Source organism: Quercus lobata, chromosome 2, assembly GCF_001633185.2.
Source record: "Quercus lobata isolate SW786 chromosome 2, ValleyOak3.0 Primary Assembly, whole genome shotgun sequence".
NCBI lineage: Eukaryota > Viridiplantae > Streptophyta > Magnoliopsida > Fagales > Fagaceae > Quercus > Quercus lobata.
Genome location: NC_044905.1, coordinates 94,125,144 through 94,139,531, shown reverse-complemented (window position 1 = coordinate 94,139,531; position 14,388 = coordinate 94,125,144). Strand labels below are relative to the sequence as shown.

At 32.6% G+C, this 14,388-nt stretch overlaps 1 protein-coding gene across 2 annotated transcripts; it reads left to right on the top strand.

The window, feature by feature from the left end:
* Window positions 1-1,739: 1,739 nt before the first annotated feature.
* On the top strand, window positions 1,740-12,270 carry LOC115977294 (serine carboxypeptidase II-2-like). 2 transcript variants are annotated; one of them, XM_031099072.1, is made up of 11 exons: window positions 1,740-2,185; window positions 2,584-2,691; window positions 6,378-6,473; window positions 6,571-6,663; window positions 7,583-7,668; window positions 7,760-7,799; window positions 7,935-8,026; window positions 8,803-8,936; window positions 11,101-11,196; window positions 11,559-11,664; window positions 11,851-12,270. In XM_031099072.1, the coding sequence occupies exons 1-11, from the start codon at window positions 1,903-1,905 to the stop codon at window positions 11,998-12,000; spliced, it is 1,284 nt and encodes a 427-aa protein (XP_030954932.1). In that variant the 5' UTR covers window positions 1,740-1,902; the 3' UTR covers window positions 12,001-12,270. The 2 variants fall into 2 exon arrangements, with proteins under 2 accessions (XP_030954932.1, XP_030954931.1); XM_031099071.1 differs by having other exon boundaries at window positions 7,760-8,026.
* Window positions 12,271-14,388: the final 2,118 nt, after the last annotated feature.

The window sequence follows — 14,388 nt, the reverse complement described above, 5'->3', positions numbered from 1 at the left end:
ACAATACAATGAATAAATGTTTGAAACTATTTTTTGTGGTTGGTGAGATGCCAATTTGTAAAATATAAGCAGTAAAATTTGTAATATTTCTATCACCACTCAATGATAAAATGCTGTGAAAAATATCACAGTAAAAATTGTGAAAATAATGATATTAAATAAAAAAGAAAAAAAAAAAACTAAAATAGGTGTAACACTGGGACAGACAAAAGCTGCTTATAAGAATACTAAAATTGGTGAAAAGGTACGGTTTGGTTTTTTAAGATTAACTTCTTTTTCCTGTGTCACTTTCAAGTGGGAGCTCTTTTTTTCTTTTTCTTTTTTGCTAACTAGAGTAGACTACATATGCAAGGAAATTTTAGGAGTCGCGGGGCAGGGGGGGGGGGGGTGTGCCTCCCTCCCCCCCCACTGGCTCCACCCTTGATTCTACTCCTAACCAATTAAGATTTGGACTCTTAATTAAGAACATGTTTGGTTTGGTAATTATAGGTAAAATAAATACATTATCTCTCCTCTAATATAATAAATGTTGTTCTTATTATCCTCTCAAAAAAAAAAAAAAAATTTGTCTTATTAATTATGATGTCCTAAAGACACTCGTTTAGGAAATTCTTTTATATATTTTTTATGGTAAAGAAAAAAAGACTTTGCTGACAACAAAAATAATATATATATGGTTCCCTGATGTTGACTTTGTTTGTTTTGCTAACAACGACAAGCAAAGCCTTGCTGGTTTTGCCGACAAATCTTGAGTCCCTTTTTTTTTTAACTCCACTTAGTGCTTCACAAATTTTGGGTCTAAATATTTTATTCCACTTTTCTTACTCCATTCTATGCTCCACAAATAAAAATATGATAAGTGTCAAAATATTTAATTAAACACCCTAAGTTTTTGCCTTTTACTTATTTAAATTATCTAAATAAAATAAATAAATAAAAAGATTAAATTCTGTAAGGGTATTGTAAAAAACCTATGTTTTATTCACCTATATTTTACCCTTTCAATCCCAACATGTCATATCATCTTATCATATATTTAAGAATAAGCACAACCTCACCCAATCAATTCTAATACCCATATATAAATCCAACCAAATTGGGAGTTTATTAAAATGTTATTAGGTTTGGTAGGATGTATTGAATTCTAACTAAAATGCAGATGTGGTAATTTCTTATTGGATTGTATAAAATATGAGTTTTACACCTCATCCTTACCAAATTCGAACTCATAAATAAAACATGAGTAATGTTACACACAAATTATTTTATAACATTTTTACAAACAGCTGACGTGAGTTTAGCATTTTCCAAATAGTTATTAGTAAGTAAAAAATGTGATATAAGTGGTGGGTCTAGATTAGAACTAGCAAAAATTTGTCATATCAATAGTTATGTTATAAGATAGTTTATAACGATAGCCTTACTCATTAAAAAAAAAAAAAAAAAAACCTGTGGTAGTGGGAATGTGTTGGATTTTTTTATGTATTTATTTATTTGTTTTACTTTATTTAGATAACTTAAATGAGCCAAAGACAAAAACCGAGGGTGTTTAATTAAATAATTCAACACTGGCCACATTTTTATTTGCGGAGCACAAAATGGACCCAAAATTTGTGGAGCATTGGGTGGAGGAAGAGGAAGAAAAGTGGGACAGAAACATGTCGACAAAGCCAGCCAGGCTTGCTCGTGGTTGTCAGTAAAACAAAGAAAGTGAACATCATAGTAACCATTTATATATCATTCTACTCCTAAGTCCTACCCAATACCCACATCCTCAACCAGCCAGGCTCTGCTTCTTGTTGTCACTAAACAAACAAAGTCAACATCATGGACTCATGGTAACTATTTATATATCATTCTACTCCTACCCAATACCCACATCCTCAACCCCCATGCAAAGAAATGACCCATCTAAGAGGACCCTTTGGTTTTGTTAACAAAATCTTGACCATCTTCATATATGTCTATCTGGGCATCACTATTGCAGCCTCTTCTACAGACCCACTTGCCCAACAACAACTGGACAAGGTTCTACAACTCCCAGGACAGAACTTTAACGTGAGCTTTGCACACTATGCTGGTTACATAACAGTCAATGAAGATTCTGGGAGAGCTCTTTTCTATTGGTTCATTGAGGCTACTAAGGATCCTGACTCAAAGCCTCTTGTTCTTTGGCTTAATGGAGGTCAAGCTTCAATATTATTCATACCCTTTTCATAGTTGTTATTGTTATCTTTATAAATTATTTTGTTTTTGACGTTCTTTTTGAATTAACATATGGTTATTCTTTTACTGTTTAAATTTTTATGTACTGTTAGATCGATAAGTTAGAATAGTATGTAATAGTAAAAAGTCTTTATTTCTAAAATGATTCTCTATCATGATGCTTTTTTTTTCTTTTGGGATGATGAAAGAGGGATTTTACAAACAACACAATATAGAATTGTCTAACTTGATCTGTTTTTTTGCTTTGTGACCCTCTTGTCTCTTGAGAACTTATTATAGCTCGTCTACTTTTCTAATTGCTATTGATATAGTACAATCTTTTGAAGTAAGTTCCTGACCAAAGACTAATTTCTTTAGGGCCTGGATGTTCATCCATTGCTTATGGGGAGGCAGAGGAAATTGGCCCTTTTCACATTAAGCCTGATGGGAAGACCCTTTATTTGAACTCTTACTCTTGGAATAAAGGTAAGAAACATCTACTATTTTGTCAAATTTTCAAAACTCTTTCTCTATAACAAATATTTGAGCAAAAAAAACAAGTAGCCAATAACTGAATGCAGATGAGCTGGTGGGTCTTGAACCTACAATCTCACTCTCTCCACCTTGCTGTTACAAGGGGAGGAAGTTCCATGAGAGTTGATATACAATGGCATGGTGATCGATACACACTCACACACTATTTTCTTTTTTTATCTTGGCTATTAAGTGATGCTAAAGATTTCTTAAAAAATGGATGAATTACATAAAAAAAGTCTGAACCCTGAATTGGAGATATTTGCAACTAGCTGACGCATGACTGTTATGGATTGGAATTAGTCAATTAGCGCATCTTTTTACTCAGTTACATGTAAGCCACATCCTACAGACTAAATATCTGAATTATATTTATCGCCCCCTATGAGTAATGTGTGTGTGTGAGAGAGAGAGAGAGAGAGAGAGAGAGAGAGATAAAAGACATTTGGTTGTCATTCCTGCACTTCATTTGAGACAGATATCATATGATTAATGTAATGTATTAGTAATATGCATCCAAGACGGGCGGAGCCAGGGGAGGTTTTTGTCATTCCAGTATCATGCCAAAAGTTTTCTTCTTTGCCCCACCTAAAATAGAAATGAACAAAACACACTCCACGTCCACACTAACAACTACAAATTATCACTGGAAAATAAAAGGCAACAAAACACTCATTGACACTATTGATAGCATATCTCTTTGATTTTTATTTTGACCCATTTACCTTTATACCCTTCTCACTGAGTAAACTTGTTTTATTTTGTTATTAATACTAATCAAAAATTTTAAATTAATTGCACTTTTAATACTGTCTCCACCACTAATCCAAGACAAGCAGAGCAGTAGGGCAAATAAACACACATTACCTGGTTTATAAGGGTAGCTGAGCACGAAATAAGTTTAATATCATTCCCACTGAAAATGAGCTCATCCTTCTCTAGAGACATAGCTAGAAATTTTTGATTGGGGACCAACATATAATACTAATTTATTAGCTTATACAAACTTTCATAAACATTAACAAACATATAAATCTATACACATATAACTTAGTATCCTTCATACAATATAAGTTACCAAATTGTCTATCAAAGTAAGTAAAAAAATTTCAATTGAACTAATGAAGTATTTAAAGACACGAATGATGCAAAACTTTAACAAACACAAGAATACATTTTACAATAAAAAATAAATGTGAGAAAAAAAAAAAAAACATTTTCTATAACTACTAGATCAATTGGACAATTTTTTAAGAGCATCATTAGACTAGCTCAAATATTTGGGGAGGGGATGGGGGGCGAGTCCCATTTTTGTAGGCTAATAATTAAAATGTTAAATATTTATATATAGTATTAAAATATTTTTAAAATTTTTTGGGGGCCATGTCCCCCACTCATACCTGTAGCTCCACTCCTGTCCTTCACCTTCTCAAATTGAACAATTCTCGCACCTTCAAGCATATCCACTTTCCTTACTTAATTGATCATATATCATTCAAAATGCACAACCTCTTTGAGCCCTAAGCCTAGAGAAATCGATTGTGCAATATAGGGGGAGAGGAACAACTGTACATTGAATGAAGTGCAGGTATAAGTTATTGAACTAAAATTTTTGTTTTCGAGATACCTGCACTCTTGGCACTAGTGATATGCATTCGAATGTAGATTTTATACTCTCATTTAGAATGTAAGTATTTAAAAGAGCTTTGTACACATCTTGTGTACATGAGATTTCTCCCCGCACATCAATATAAGTCAATTAACTATAAATAAATAATATTTATAGCATGGTGAAATAATATATAAAGTTTATCTGTAGATAAATTACCAATTAATATATATAGGCAAAACTTAGAAAAAAAAAATTCAATTAAATTTCAAATTGGAATTCAATTAGAGTCTAATTTTGCGTCACGTGTCCCATCTAATTTAAGTTTTTAAATTTTTGTGTCAAGTTAATTAATTCAGTGTAAAAATTAGAATTCAATTAGAGTTTAATTTTACGCCACGTGTCTCATCTAATGTAAGTTTTTTAATTTTTGTGCCAAGTAAGTTAATTAAATGTAGAAAATTCAGTCTATTACTAACTAGGTAATTTATAAATAAATAAATATATATAGATACACACACATGTATACATAGGTAAAGCTGAGAGAAAATCCAATTAGATTTCAAATTGGAATTTAATTAGAGTCTAATTTTGCGTTACGTGTCCCATCTAATTTAAGTTTTTAAATTTTTGTGCCAAGTTAATTTATTCAGTGTAACAATTAGAATTCAATTAGAGTTTAATTTTGTGCCACGTTCTCATTTAATGTAATTTTTTTTAATTTTTGTGTCAAGTGAGTTAATTCAATATAGAAAATACAGTCCATTACTATTGAATTTTAATTAGATTCAAAATTGAATTTTACTTTTGTTAGCTTTCCATAAAAATTAAATTGTTTAGATTTTTGCTATTACTTTTTCTCTGAACTAATGAGCATATTTTTTATACTATTTCTATTCAGATATTTTTTATGCCAGGATCTGGAATGTAATAAATTGTAATTGAGCTAAACGATCTCATTCACCTATCCCTATTCAATTTAGGAGATACTATTGGACTAATTTATTCTTTTTATTTTGTGTTGTATTTAGTAGAATTTTACAAACAGTGATTGTGAATTGATATTGTATATGTAGTTCCAATAGTGATTTTCAAAATTATATACATAATAGTAGTGTAATGAGAAACTTGGCATAACTAATATCATGAAAATTGCAAGAAAAAACTATTTTAGTACCTCCAAATGTTCTGGTTGAACTAATATCCTATATGTTTTAAATTTCTTGTAGATTCTAAATTTGATTTCAATTAAGGCCTAATATTGTGCCACGTGTCTAATTTAAGATTTTTAATTTTTGTGCCAAGTCAATTAATTATTCATTGAAAAAAACAAAGAGTCCAATATTAAGTGAACCATCTATAAAACCAAGCATACACTTAATCTAATCTTTTTTATTATTATTTATTAATCCATATGATTTAAACCACCTTTTAAGGTTGATCTTGGGATAATATGTGACATTTTATGGACTATGTAACATGCTAGAAGCACTATTTGGGTAACTAATAAGTTTCGTTTTAGTACCTACAAAAATGATAAATATTTTTAGTGACCAAATTGTAATTATATACATGTTAATTCATATCAAAATCCATCCCTAAAGCTGTGTGATAGAATATTATGCTAATAAAAAATTACATGAAATTATCATAGTTAAAGTTAAAAGAGGCTTAAAATTAAAAAATACAACCTAAAAATATTAAAACTACTATAAACTAAACATATGATCTACAAATCTTAGTGAATATAGAATTGTAGCCGCACATAGTGCGGGTTACATGCTAGTTTAAATAATTATACAAATTTATTTGAGAAACACAGATTGTTAGGCATATATGCTTCTTTCTTTAAAGACTCTTTTTTTTGTTCATCTTCTACTTAAGAGGATCTAATTGGTTGATTATTACAACTTTGCTGGCATGACTATTGTTTCCATGTTGCTCTTTTGTGCTTTACATTTTCTGGAATGATAAAATCACATCAATGTATTCCTTATGGTTTACTCAAACTACTTTTACCCTTCTGCAGTTGCCAATCTTATATTTCTTGATTCCCCTGTTGGAGTTGGTTTTTCTTATTCGAAAAATTCCTCCGATGTGCTGAATAATGGAGATAAAAGAACTGGTATTGCTTGGACCATTTAATTTTGTGCTTCTGCTTTGAACAGTTTATTATTGTTGCTAGCTTTTGTACCTTAAATTCATCATTTTCTGGATTGCAGCTGAGGACTCTCTAGCATTTTTATTGAAGTGGTTTGAACGCTTTCCTCAATTCAAAGGAAGGGACTTTTATATTGCAGGAGAGAGCTATGCAGGTTGTGTTCAATCTTTGTATGTAGTTCTAAAGTAATGGCAATGTTTTTATTCTAAACTGTTCAATAGATGACACTAAAATGCCTCTGTAGCTCTTTTATTCCAGTTACATGATATATGGGCCTTTTTCAAGCATCACTTATTTTTGGGTCAAAATTAGGGACAACGAATTATTGGTACGTGTCACGTTATTCTGTGTTGCTGAATATGAATAATTTATACAAGTATCTTGTTTCTGCTAATTCTTTACAACCCTCATGAAGTAGATGCCATGAGTTCGGATCCTGTTGTTTAATATAGGAAAAGGAAAAACTTCTCCTAATAATCAAAGGATACAAACATAGTGTTTGTCATAAGACAAGGTTGTTTAAGAAAACAGAAAGAATGATTTAGTAGATTGAACATGCTATATGGAGTCAGTGAGCCTAGACTTTGAAGATGTGAGAGAAATAAAAATTTGTCATTCTAATCACAAGTAGTTCTTCGTCTATTCACTTCTGGAAGGCCATTGTAAAGGACATACAAAGGCTTTCCACCTACCACCCATCTGAAAGAAATTTTAAGGATAAATCCCTTAGATTGACCAAATTTTATCTAAATACTGCTTAGTTCATAAAAAATGGTATCATTGTTGTAAAAAAATTACAAAGTAATATATTTTGCTTATACTGTGGAATTATTTTAGTAATTTCATCATTATTCTGACCTTGCTAGCCTCCACATCCATCCCATTGTATAAGATTATTTTATATCATTGAAATAGTAGTAATGTAAAACAAGGGAAGTAGCTCTTTGTTCATTAGTTTGACTAAGGGCTGAAAAGGTTTGTCATATTTTATTTTCTGCATTTATATTTATAACTTCTTTTGATGGCTAAGGAGGTTGTGTATTATGGTTTAATAACTGAAATCTGTTTTTCAGGACATTATGTTCCTCAACTAAGCCAAGCCATTGTAAGGTACAACACAGCATTAAAGGAAAAAGCAATTAAGCTGAAAGGATATATGGTATAGACTCTGTTCTTTGCTATAGCTAAAATTCCTGATTTGTTATGTATTATGTTGACAATTAAAACACCAAAGTCTATTTGTTATGCAGGTTGGAAATGCTCTAACTGACGATCACCATGACCACTTGGGTATTTTCCAGTTTTTGTGGACTACTGGTTTAATTTCTGATCAAACATACAGGCAGCTGAACCTTCTCTGTACTTTTCAGCCATTTCTTAACGTCTCAGAAGCATGTTATAATATTTTAGTCGTTGCTAGTACAGAAATTGGAAACATTGACCAATATAGCATCTTCACTCCCCCCTGCCCTGCTAACGTAAGCCAGTCAAATCGGCTGAAGAAAAGAATGAATCATGTGAGTTATGCTAAACCATCAATATATATATGGATTTTAGTAACAGGCATATATTAGTAAAACTATTTTAGAAAATTTATTATGAAAAAGTGACTGACTGACTTTTTTAGCAGTTATTTCAATTTTCCATAAAAAATTTACTAAAATGAATGATTAATGTATGTTTAAGGACACACATTAATCAAATCCTATATATAGTATCATCTTTGAAAGGTCAAACTCTTCTTCCCATCCTGGAAGATTCCTTGACTTTGTCTTTTGTTCTTCAACGTATTTAAATGGATTAAATCAAATATGTTTACAACGGTAATCTAAACTTACTTTGCAGTACTTCAATGACCGTGAAAGCATTCTTGCTAAACAAAATTAAATATATGGCTATAGATAGTAAAAATTGAAAATAGTAATATAATATTGTTTTGGTCATCTATTATCTATGTCCTTGAATTTCTTTTCTGTGCCAAATCGATGCACATACCTGCCATCGTCAAAGAGTAGTGTATTGATTCTCTGCCATATTCAGAGTTTGGAATTATCAAGTCCCGGATCAAACTTTTCCTATTTTTAGTTCTAGAGCTATGTTAACTTATTTAATCAGCTTTGGCCTCAATAGTCACCAAATCTAATATGAAATTGAATACATACATACATATATATATATATATATATTTTTTTTTTTTTGCTTTTCTGAAGAGATTTTTCATGATGCCTCTGAAATAGCTGAAATACTTGGTCAGATGGTTAATGATATGTAATGTGATAATGTCATCTGATAGATGGTTGGTCACATCGATATGAAGTATGATCCTTGCACCGAGGAGCACGCAGTTGTTTACTTCAATTTACCTTCGGTACAAAAGGCACTTCATGTTGATCCAGCTCATGCACCATCTCCATGGTCAACCTGCAGGTATATAGCTCTTTGAAGATAAACAGCTTAGAGCATCCACATTGGTGGAGCTATAAATTTAGTTATTTGATATTATAAAAAGTTATTTTATCTTCTTATTTTACAAAACACCCAATATCAGCGGTTTTATTTTAACTTTTAACATAATAAAATAATATAAACAACACAATAAAATAATATATCCACTACAATAAACAATAATTATTGCCAAAAAAAAAAAAAAAAAACCAAACAAACAAGCACCACACAAACCGATTAATGACACAAGCCACGAGAAAACGTCAGTAGCTCAAGTTCTAATTGCATTGCTAACTTTAGGTGGGTGAATGATAATTTGGCCATTAGAAAATGTCAGTAGCTCAAGTATTCCTTTTGGTTAATTGGAATTTCATGGTGAATGTACCCCCACAAATGTGCAGGTGGCAGTCCCAAATGATTTTAAGCAACATTCTTATATTCACTAATATGAACGTTAAGTTTTGATTGAGTTACAATGTCCTCTCAAAAAAAAAAAAAAAAAAAAAAAAAGATTGAGTTACAATGATTCAGAACATGCATAATGCAGCAAAGTGATGGGGAGGGTAAAGGACGAGGTAGAGAATCCAGCCATTAACTTTTTTCCAATTAAGTTTAGTCATAATTTTTAATTTTTTTTTAGAGTTTCAACTTATGGCATCTGCTCCTGATGATAGTTTTTTATCATCAGACTAAGACACCAATCAATTTTTGGTGTAGGCAGGGATTGAACCCCAGATCTTTTATACAACCATCAGAGACTTTACCAGTTGAACTAACTAGAACCCACTTTTAGTTTTAGTTTTAGTTTCCTTTAGAAGATTCATTCAATTTAAAAAAAAAAAAAAAAAAAAAGATAAAATAAAGGTACAGTACATTGTATTTCCCTATCAAACTCATCCATATTGAATTTAATTCTTCTTAAAAATAATAGACCATTTGTATTTTATTGGTCATGTAAACAAGTATTTGAATTTAATTAAAAAACCTAATGTACTACAATTAAGTTACCGTCCTTAAGAAGTTTTGTCATTTCCCATGATATTCCCTTACACTTTATAGCCACCAAAAAGGCTCTTCTCATTACTGGTGTTCTCTCTTCAATTTTAATTTATTAATTCTTCCTTATGATGCTCTCACATAGTCACATTTTAATTAACTCTTCTGGCTCTTAACAAAGAGTTTTCTTATTTTAAATTTAAGCAAATCTTGAGAGGTATAAATTCTTTTTCTTCTTTTTCATTGATATTTAAGTTTAATTTCTATTTATATATGAATTATGACTTACTTTGGATTTCTTCAAAAAATAATAATTAATGCATAAAGGTGAACACACACACACACACACACACATATATATATATATATATGTATATATGTATGTATGTATTGTACTTTGAATTTTTCTTAAATTGCAAATCAATATGATAGTTTTACCTTGGCCCCCCAAACAAAAATTCTTGGTTCTGCCCCTGCTAACATTACTGTAATCTAAGATTATGATTGGAATGTAATTTAATGAACCAAAAACTTTAATATCACATTAAGGTAATGTGACTACATGAATCTAAAATTACAAAAACATAGTATTACACCTTGATGTAACATTAAGCGAATCAAACGCACCCTTTAGCTTATTATAGCTTGCCTGTGACTTATTAAATTGAGTGAGGAGGTCATGCATCTTTGTTTTAGACTTGTAGTTAATACACCCAGGTGTGGATATTAGTATATACCTGTAGTATACACTGCCTAGTGTGATGTGATGTCTTCATATTTTTAACTAAAACTTGATGTCATCAGCTCCTGATTCCATATACAAGTCATTCAAATTTTATGTAACTTACCATATTGAGCATCTTAAAAGGTGATATGCTGGAAGTTTTAATTTTAATTTTATTTTATTTTATTTAGATATTACTGATTAAAAGAAATTGATTTTTTGATGTCACTTGTGGAAATTGTAGCTTGCAACTGCTTGGTGCGCCACATATTATGTTTAATTTATGAGTTTTTTCTCCCAAAAGAACTTGACATAATCTTCTTCTTGCTATCTTCTATGTACATAAGTTGTGTGTACTTTGATAACCTTGACTGAAGAAATAGAAAGATGGAAGTCCTCATAATTTTTACTTATGTTGTTTTGTAGCGAATTGGTAAATACTAACTGGAAGGATTCTCCTCGGACAATGCTGGACGTTTACCATGAGCTGATTCATTCAGGACTGCGTATATGGATGTTCAGGTTCCTGTTGACATCTAAGCATATTTTTCACATACATTTACTGCCTGTAGTATTGCTTTCTTGTGTAATGAACATTTGCATTGACCTGTACCTGCCAAAAATCACATGCATTTGCTTCCTTGTTAATTACTGGTATCAAAGCTAGGAAGCACCCTGCAAAAATTCACATGCATGTCTAATGAAAAAAATTGTAAAAATAAAATTTGATTTCTAAAATTAAATTGAACTATAAAATTGTTTTCATGCTTCTTGCATCATGCTGGTTCTGCTGGCAAATGGTTTTTTTTTTCTTTCTGATTCAAGTTATTTCAGAAAAACTTCTGGTAATGATCCAAGTTTTATTCATCTTTCCTGTATGACAGTGGTGACACAGATGCCGTACTCCCAGTTACAGCGACCCGGATGAGTATAGATGCTCTTAAGCTTGCGACTTTGAGACCTTGGCGTGCCTGGTATGATGATGGACAGGTACATAAAGTTAACCATTTTCTTCTCCAGGCTTTGTTGTTGTTGTTATTATATACTTCTCTCTTGATATAAAAACAATCTGTTATTCAATTATAGACTACTTGCTTCATCTCTATAATGTACCCAATAAGTAAATTTACCACATATGGCATTAGACACTAGAAATTGAGAAAATTTGTTGAACAGGTGGGTGGATGGACTCAAGACTATGCTGGGCTTACCTATGTAACAGTCCGGGGAGCAGGACATGAAGTTCCTTTGCATAAGCCCAAACGAGCTTTGGCACTCATTAAAGCCTTCTTGTCAGGGAACTCAACGAAACTGGCCAGTGCATGATGAAGTCGCCCTTTTTCCTGTAGCTTGTTCCAGCAATAAGAAGGAAAGATTACTTTTCCTTGTGTCCACTGTATCCAGCTAACATTGTTTCAGAATGTACAATAAGTCGATTCAGGGACAACAAATTGCACAACTGCTAAGTTGGTATGTTGTGATTTGTGTCAACTATTTTTTGCACAATAAAAGTGGTTTCAACAAGGGTGTATGTTATTTGCTGGCATTGGTAAGATCAGAAAGTTGGAATTCCCATCAAGTCAAAACGTCATTGGTGGATTACATTTTTTTTCCATAACTATTCTGCTGTATAAACTCTCCCTTTTCTAGCTTATATTTATTATAATTATAAAAAAAAAAAAACGTGTGTTATTTCCTTCATCTAGCTCCCTCTAACACCAGACTTCATTCTCTCTAAAACTACTACATGTATAATTTAACAAAAAGATACACAAATACAATGTGCACTGAATGTAAAGTGTGCACTCTCTAAACCTATTTTTCCCCTCCAATAAATAATTTGAGAAAGAGTGGGAGGATGAAATCTATAAGCGTAATCCCAAACTCGCCCCAGAAAGGAGCACTTCACTTTACTTTAGTCCTAATTGCCTTTTAGTGTATAAGATGTAGTGCAGGAGCACTTGAGAGTAAAAAAAGTGTAGTTCTCCAAGTGCTTGGATCTTTGTCTAAAATTTTGTTGAAAATTTTAGGGATATAGTTGAGAAGATTTCTTTTAAAGTTCTGAGGATGGAAAGCTAAAATTGCTTCTAATGAATGAAGTCATGTTTGCCAAACTGTTCTGGAGAATAATGAATAATCCCAAAGTTCTGAGGAACAACTACTGTAAAAATCAATTTGCTTTCACTGTCAAGTTAAAGGCTTCTAACTCTTGGGGATGGAAAGGGCATTATGTCTCACTGAAACACAATCTTGACAAGAACTAAATGGCGTGTGAGAAATACACAAATCACCACATGCCATACCAACTCATCAGTGTTAAAAAATGGATTGACATGCTTCTCAAGGGGGCTAACTTAAAAAATGAATTCATTTTGAACTCAAGAAGTTAGTCTTTATTAGCCTAGGAAGTGGGTTGATATGCAATCTTTGAACTCAAGAAGTGAATCCAAAATTGGCTCAAGTAGTGAGTCAATACGCAGTCCCCAAATTCGAGAAGTAAATCCCTCTGATAAGCAACTTGACACTTTCAATACTTTAATACCCTATGTTTGTGTAATGACCCAAAAGGCCACGTGAACGGATGTCCTGTCAGTTCTAATTATTTAAAATTTTCTTTTATATATATATATATATATATATATATATTTATTTATTTAACTTTGTATCGAGTGGTAAAGCAATCAGAGGAATTAGCAGCATTATAATTTTCAACATTCTTCATCAGGTCTGCAACTACTTTAGCATTCAATTCAACTTCTAGAGCATTAATCCGTAGGTTTAATCATGTATTTAAACCTGCAAATTAATGTTTTAGAAGTTGAATTGGATGCTAAGAGCATTAGCATTGGAAAATGCTAATGTTACTCTATTTTACAATTCTAAAAACTCACTTTATCATTATACCATCCTATTTTACAATACCTCTACATCCCAAACTTCTATTTTCCTCTTTTACTCATTAAAATAATATATATCAAAATTATATCACTTCTCTCTCATCTCTCTCCTCTCTCTCATTTTCAGCTCTCTTCCAAATAAACCCCAGAAACCTCACGGCAACCCAGAAACCTCAGCCTCGAAACCCATGGCCACCACCATCACCACGGCAACCCCCCAACTTCACCACCATGAACCCACATATGACCCATAATAAAAACCCCACCCCCTTCCACCACCCCACGGCAACCCCAGAAACCTCAGCCCCACCATGGCCACCACCAACCAGGCATCACCACGACAACCCCCCACCTTCACCACCATGAACCCACATGACCCATAATAAAAACCCCAACCCCTTCCACCACCCCACGGCAACCCCAGAAACCTCAGCCCCGAAACCCATGGCCACCACCATCACCACGGCAACCCCCCACCTTCACCACCATGAACCCACATATGACCCATAATAAAAACCCCACCCCCTTCCACCACCACCACCACCACGGCAATCCCCAACTCCAGCACCATGAACCCACAAAAAATATCCATCCCAAAATCAAATCAAACCAATAGCAAATTCTGAATCCACAAGATGACCCACAAAAAAAAATCAAGTCAAAATTTACACAAACCCAGCTACAAACCGATCTTGCCGTTGCAAACCACACCGGAAATACCCAAAAATCGCCATTGCAAACCAAAAATACCCAGAAATCGCCACCATACCACACCGATCTAACTTCCCAGTCTCACCTCCACGCCGGACCCACGACC

What these genes read in the sequence shown, in the direction of transcription:
- LOC115977294 (XM_031099071.1), top strand. Translation starts at nt 1,903, where the DNA reads ATGACCCATCTAAGAGGACCCTTTGGTTTTGTTAACAAAATCTTGACC. An exon ending in TGCAGGAGAGAGCTATGCAG is followed by an intron (nt 6,664 to 7,582) that starts GTTGTGTTCAAT and finishes TCTGTTTTTCAG; the next exon opens with GACATTATGTTCCTCAACTA. An exon ending in CCTGGTATGATGATGGACAG is followed by an intron (nt 11,665 to 11,850) that starts GTACATAAAGTT and finishes TTTGTTGAACAG; the next exon opens with GTGGGTGGATGGACTCAAGA.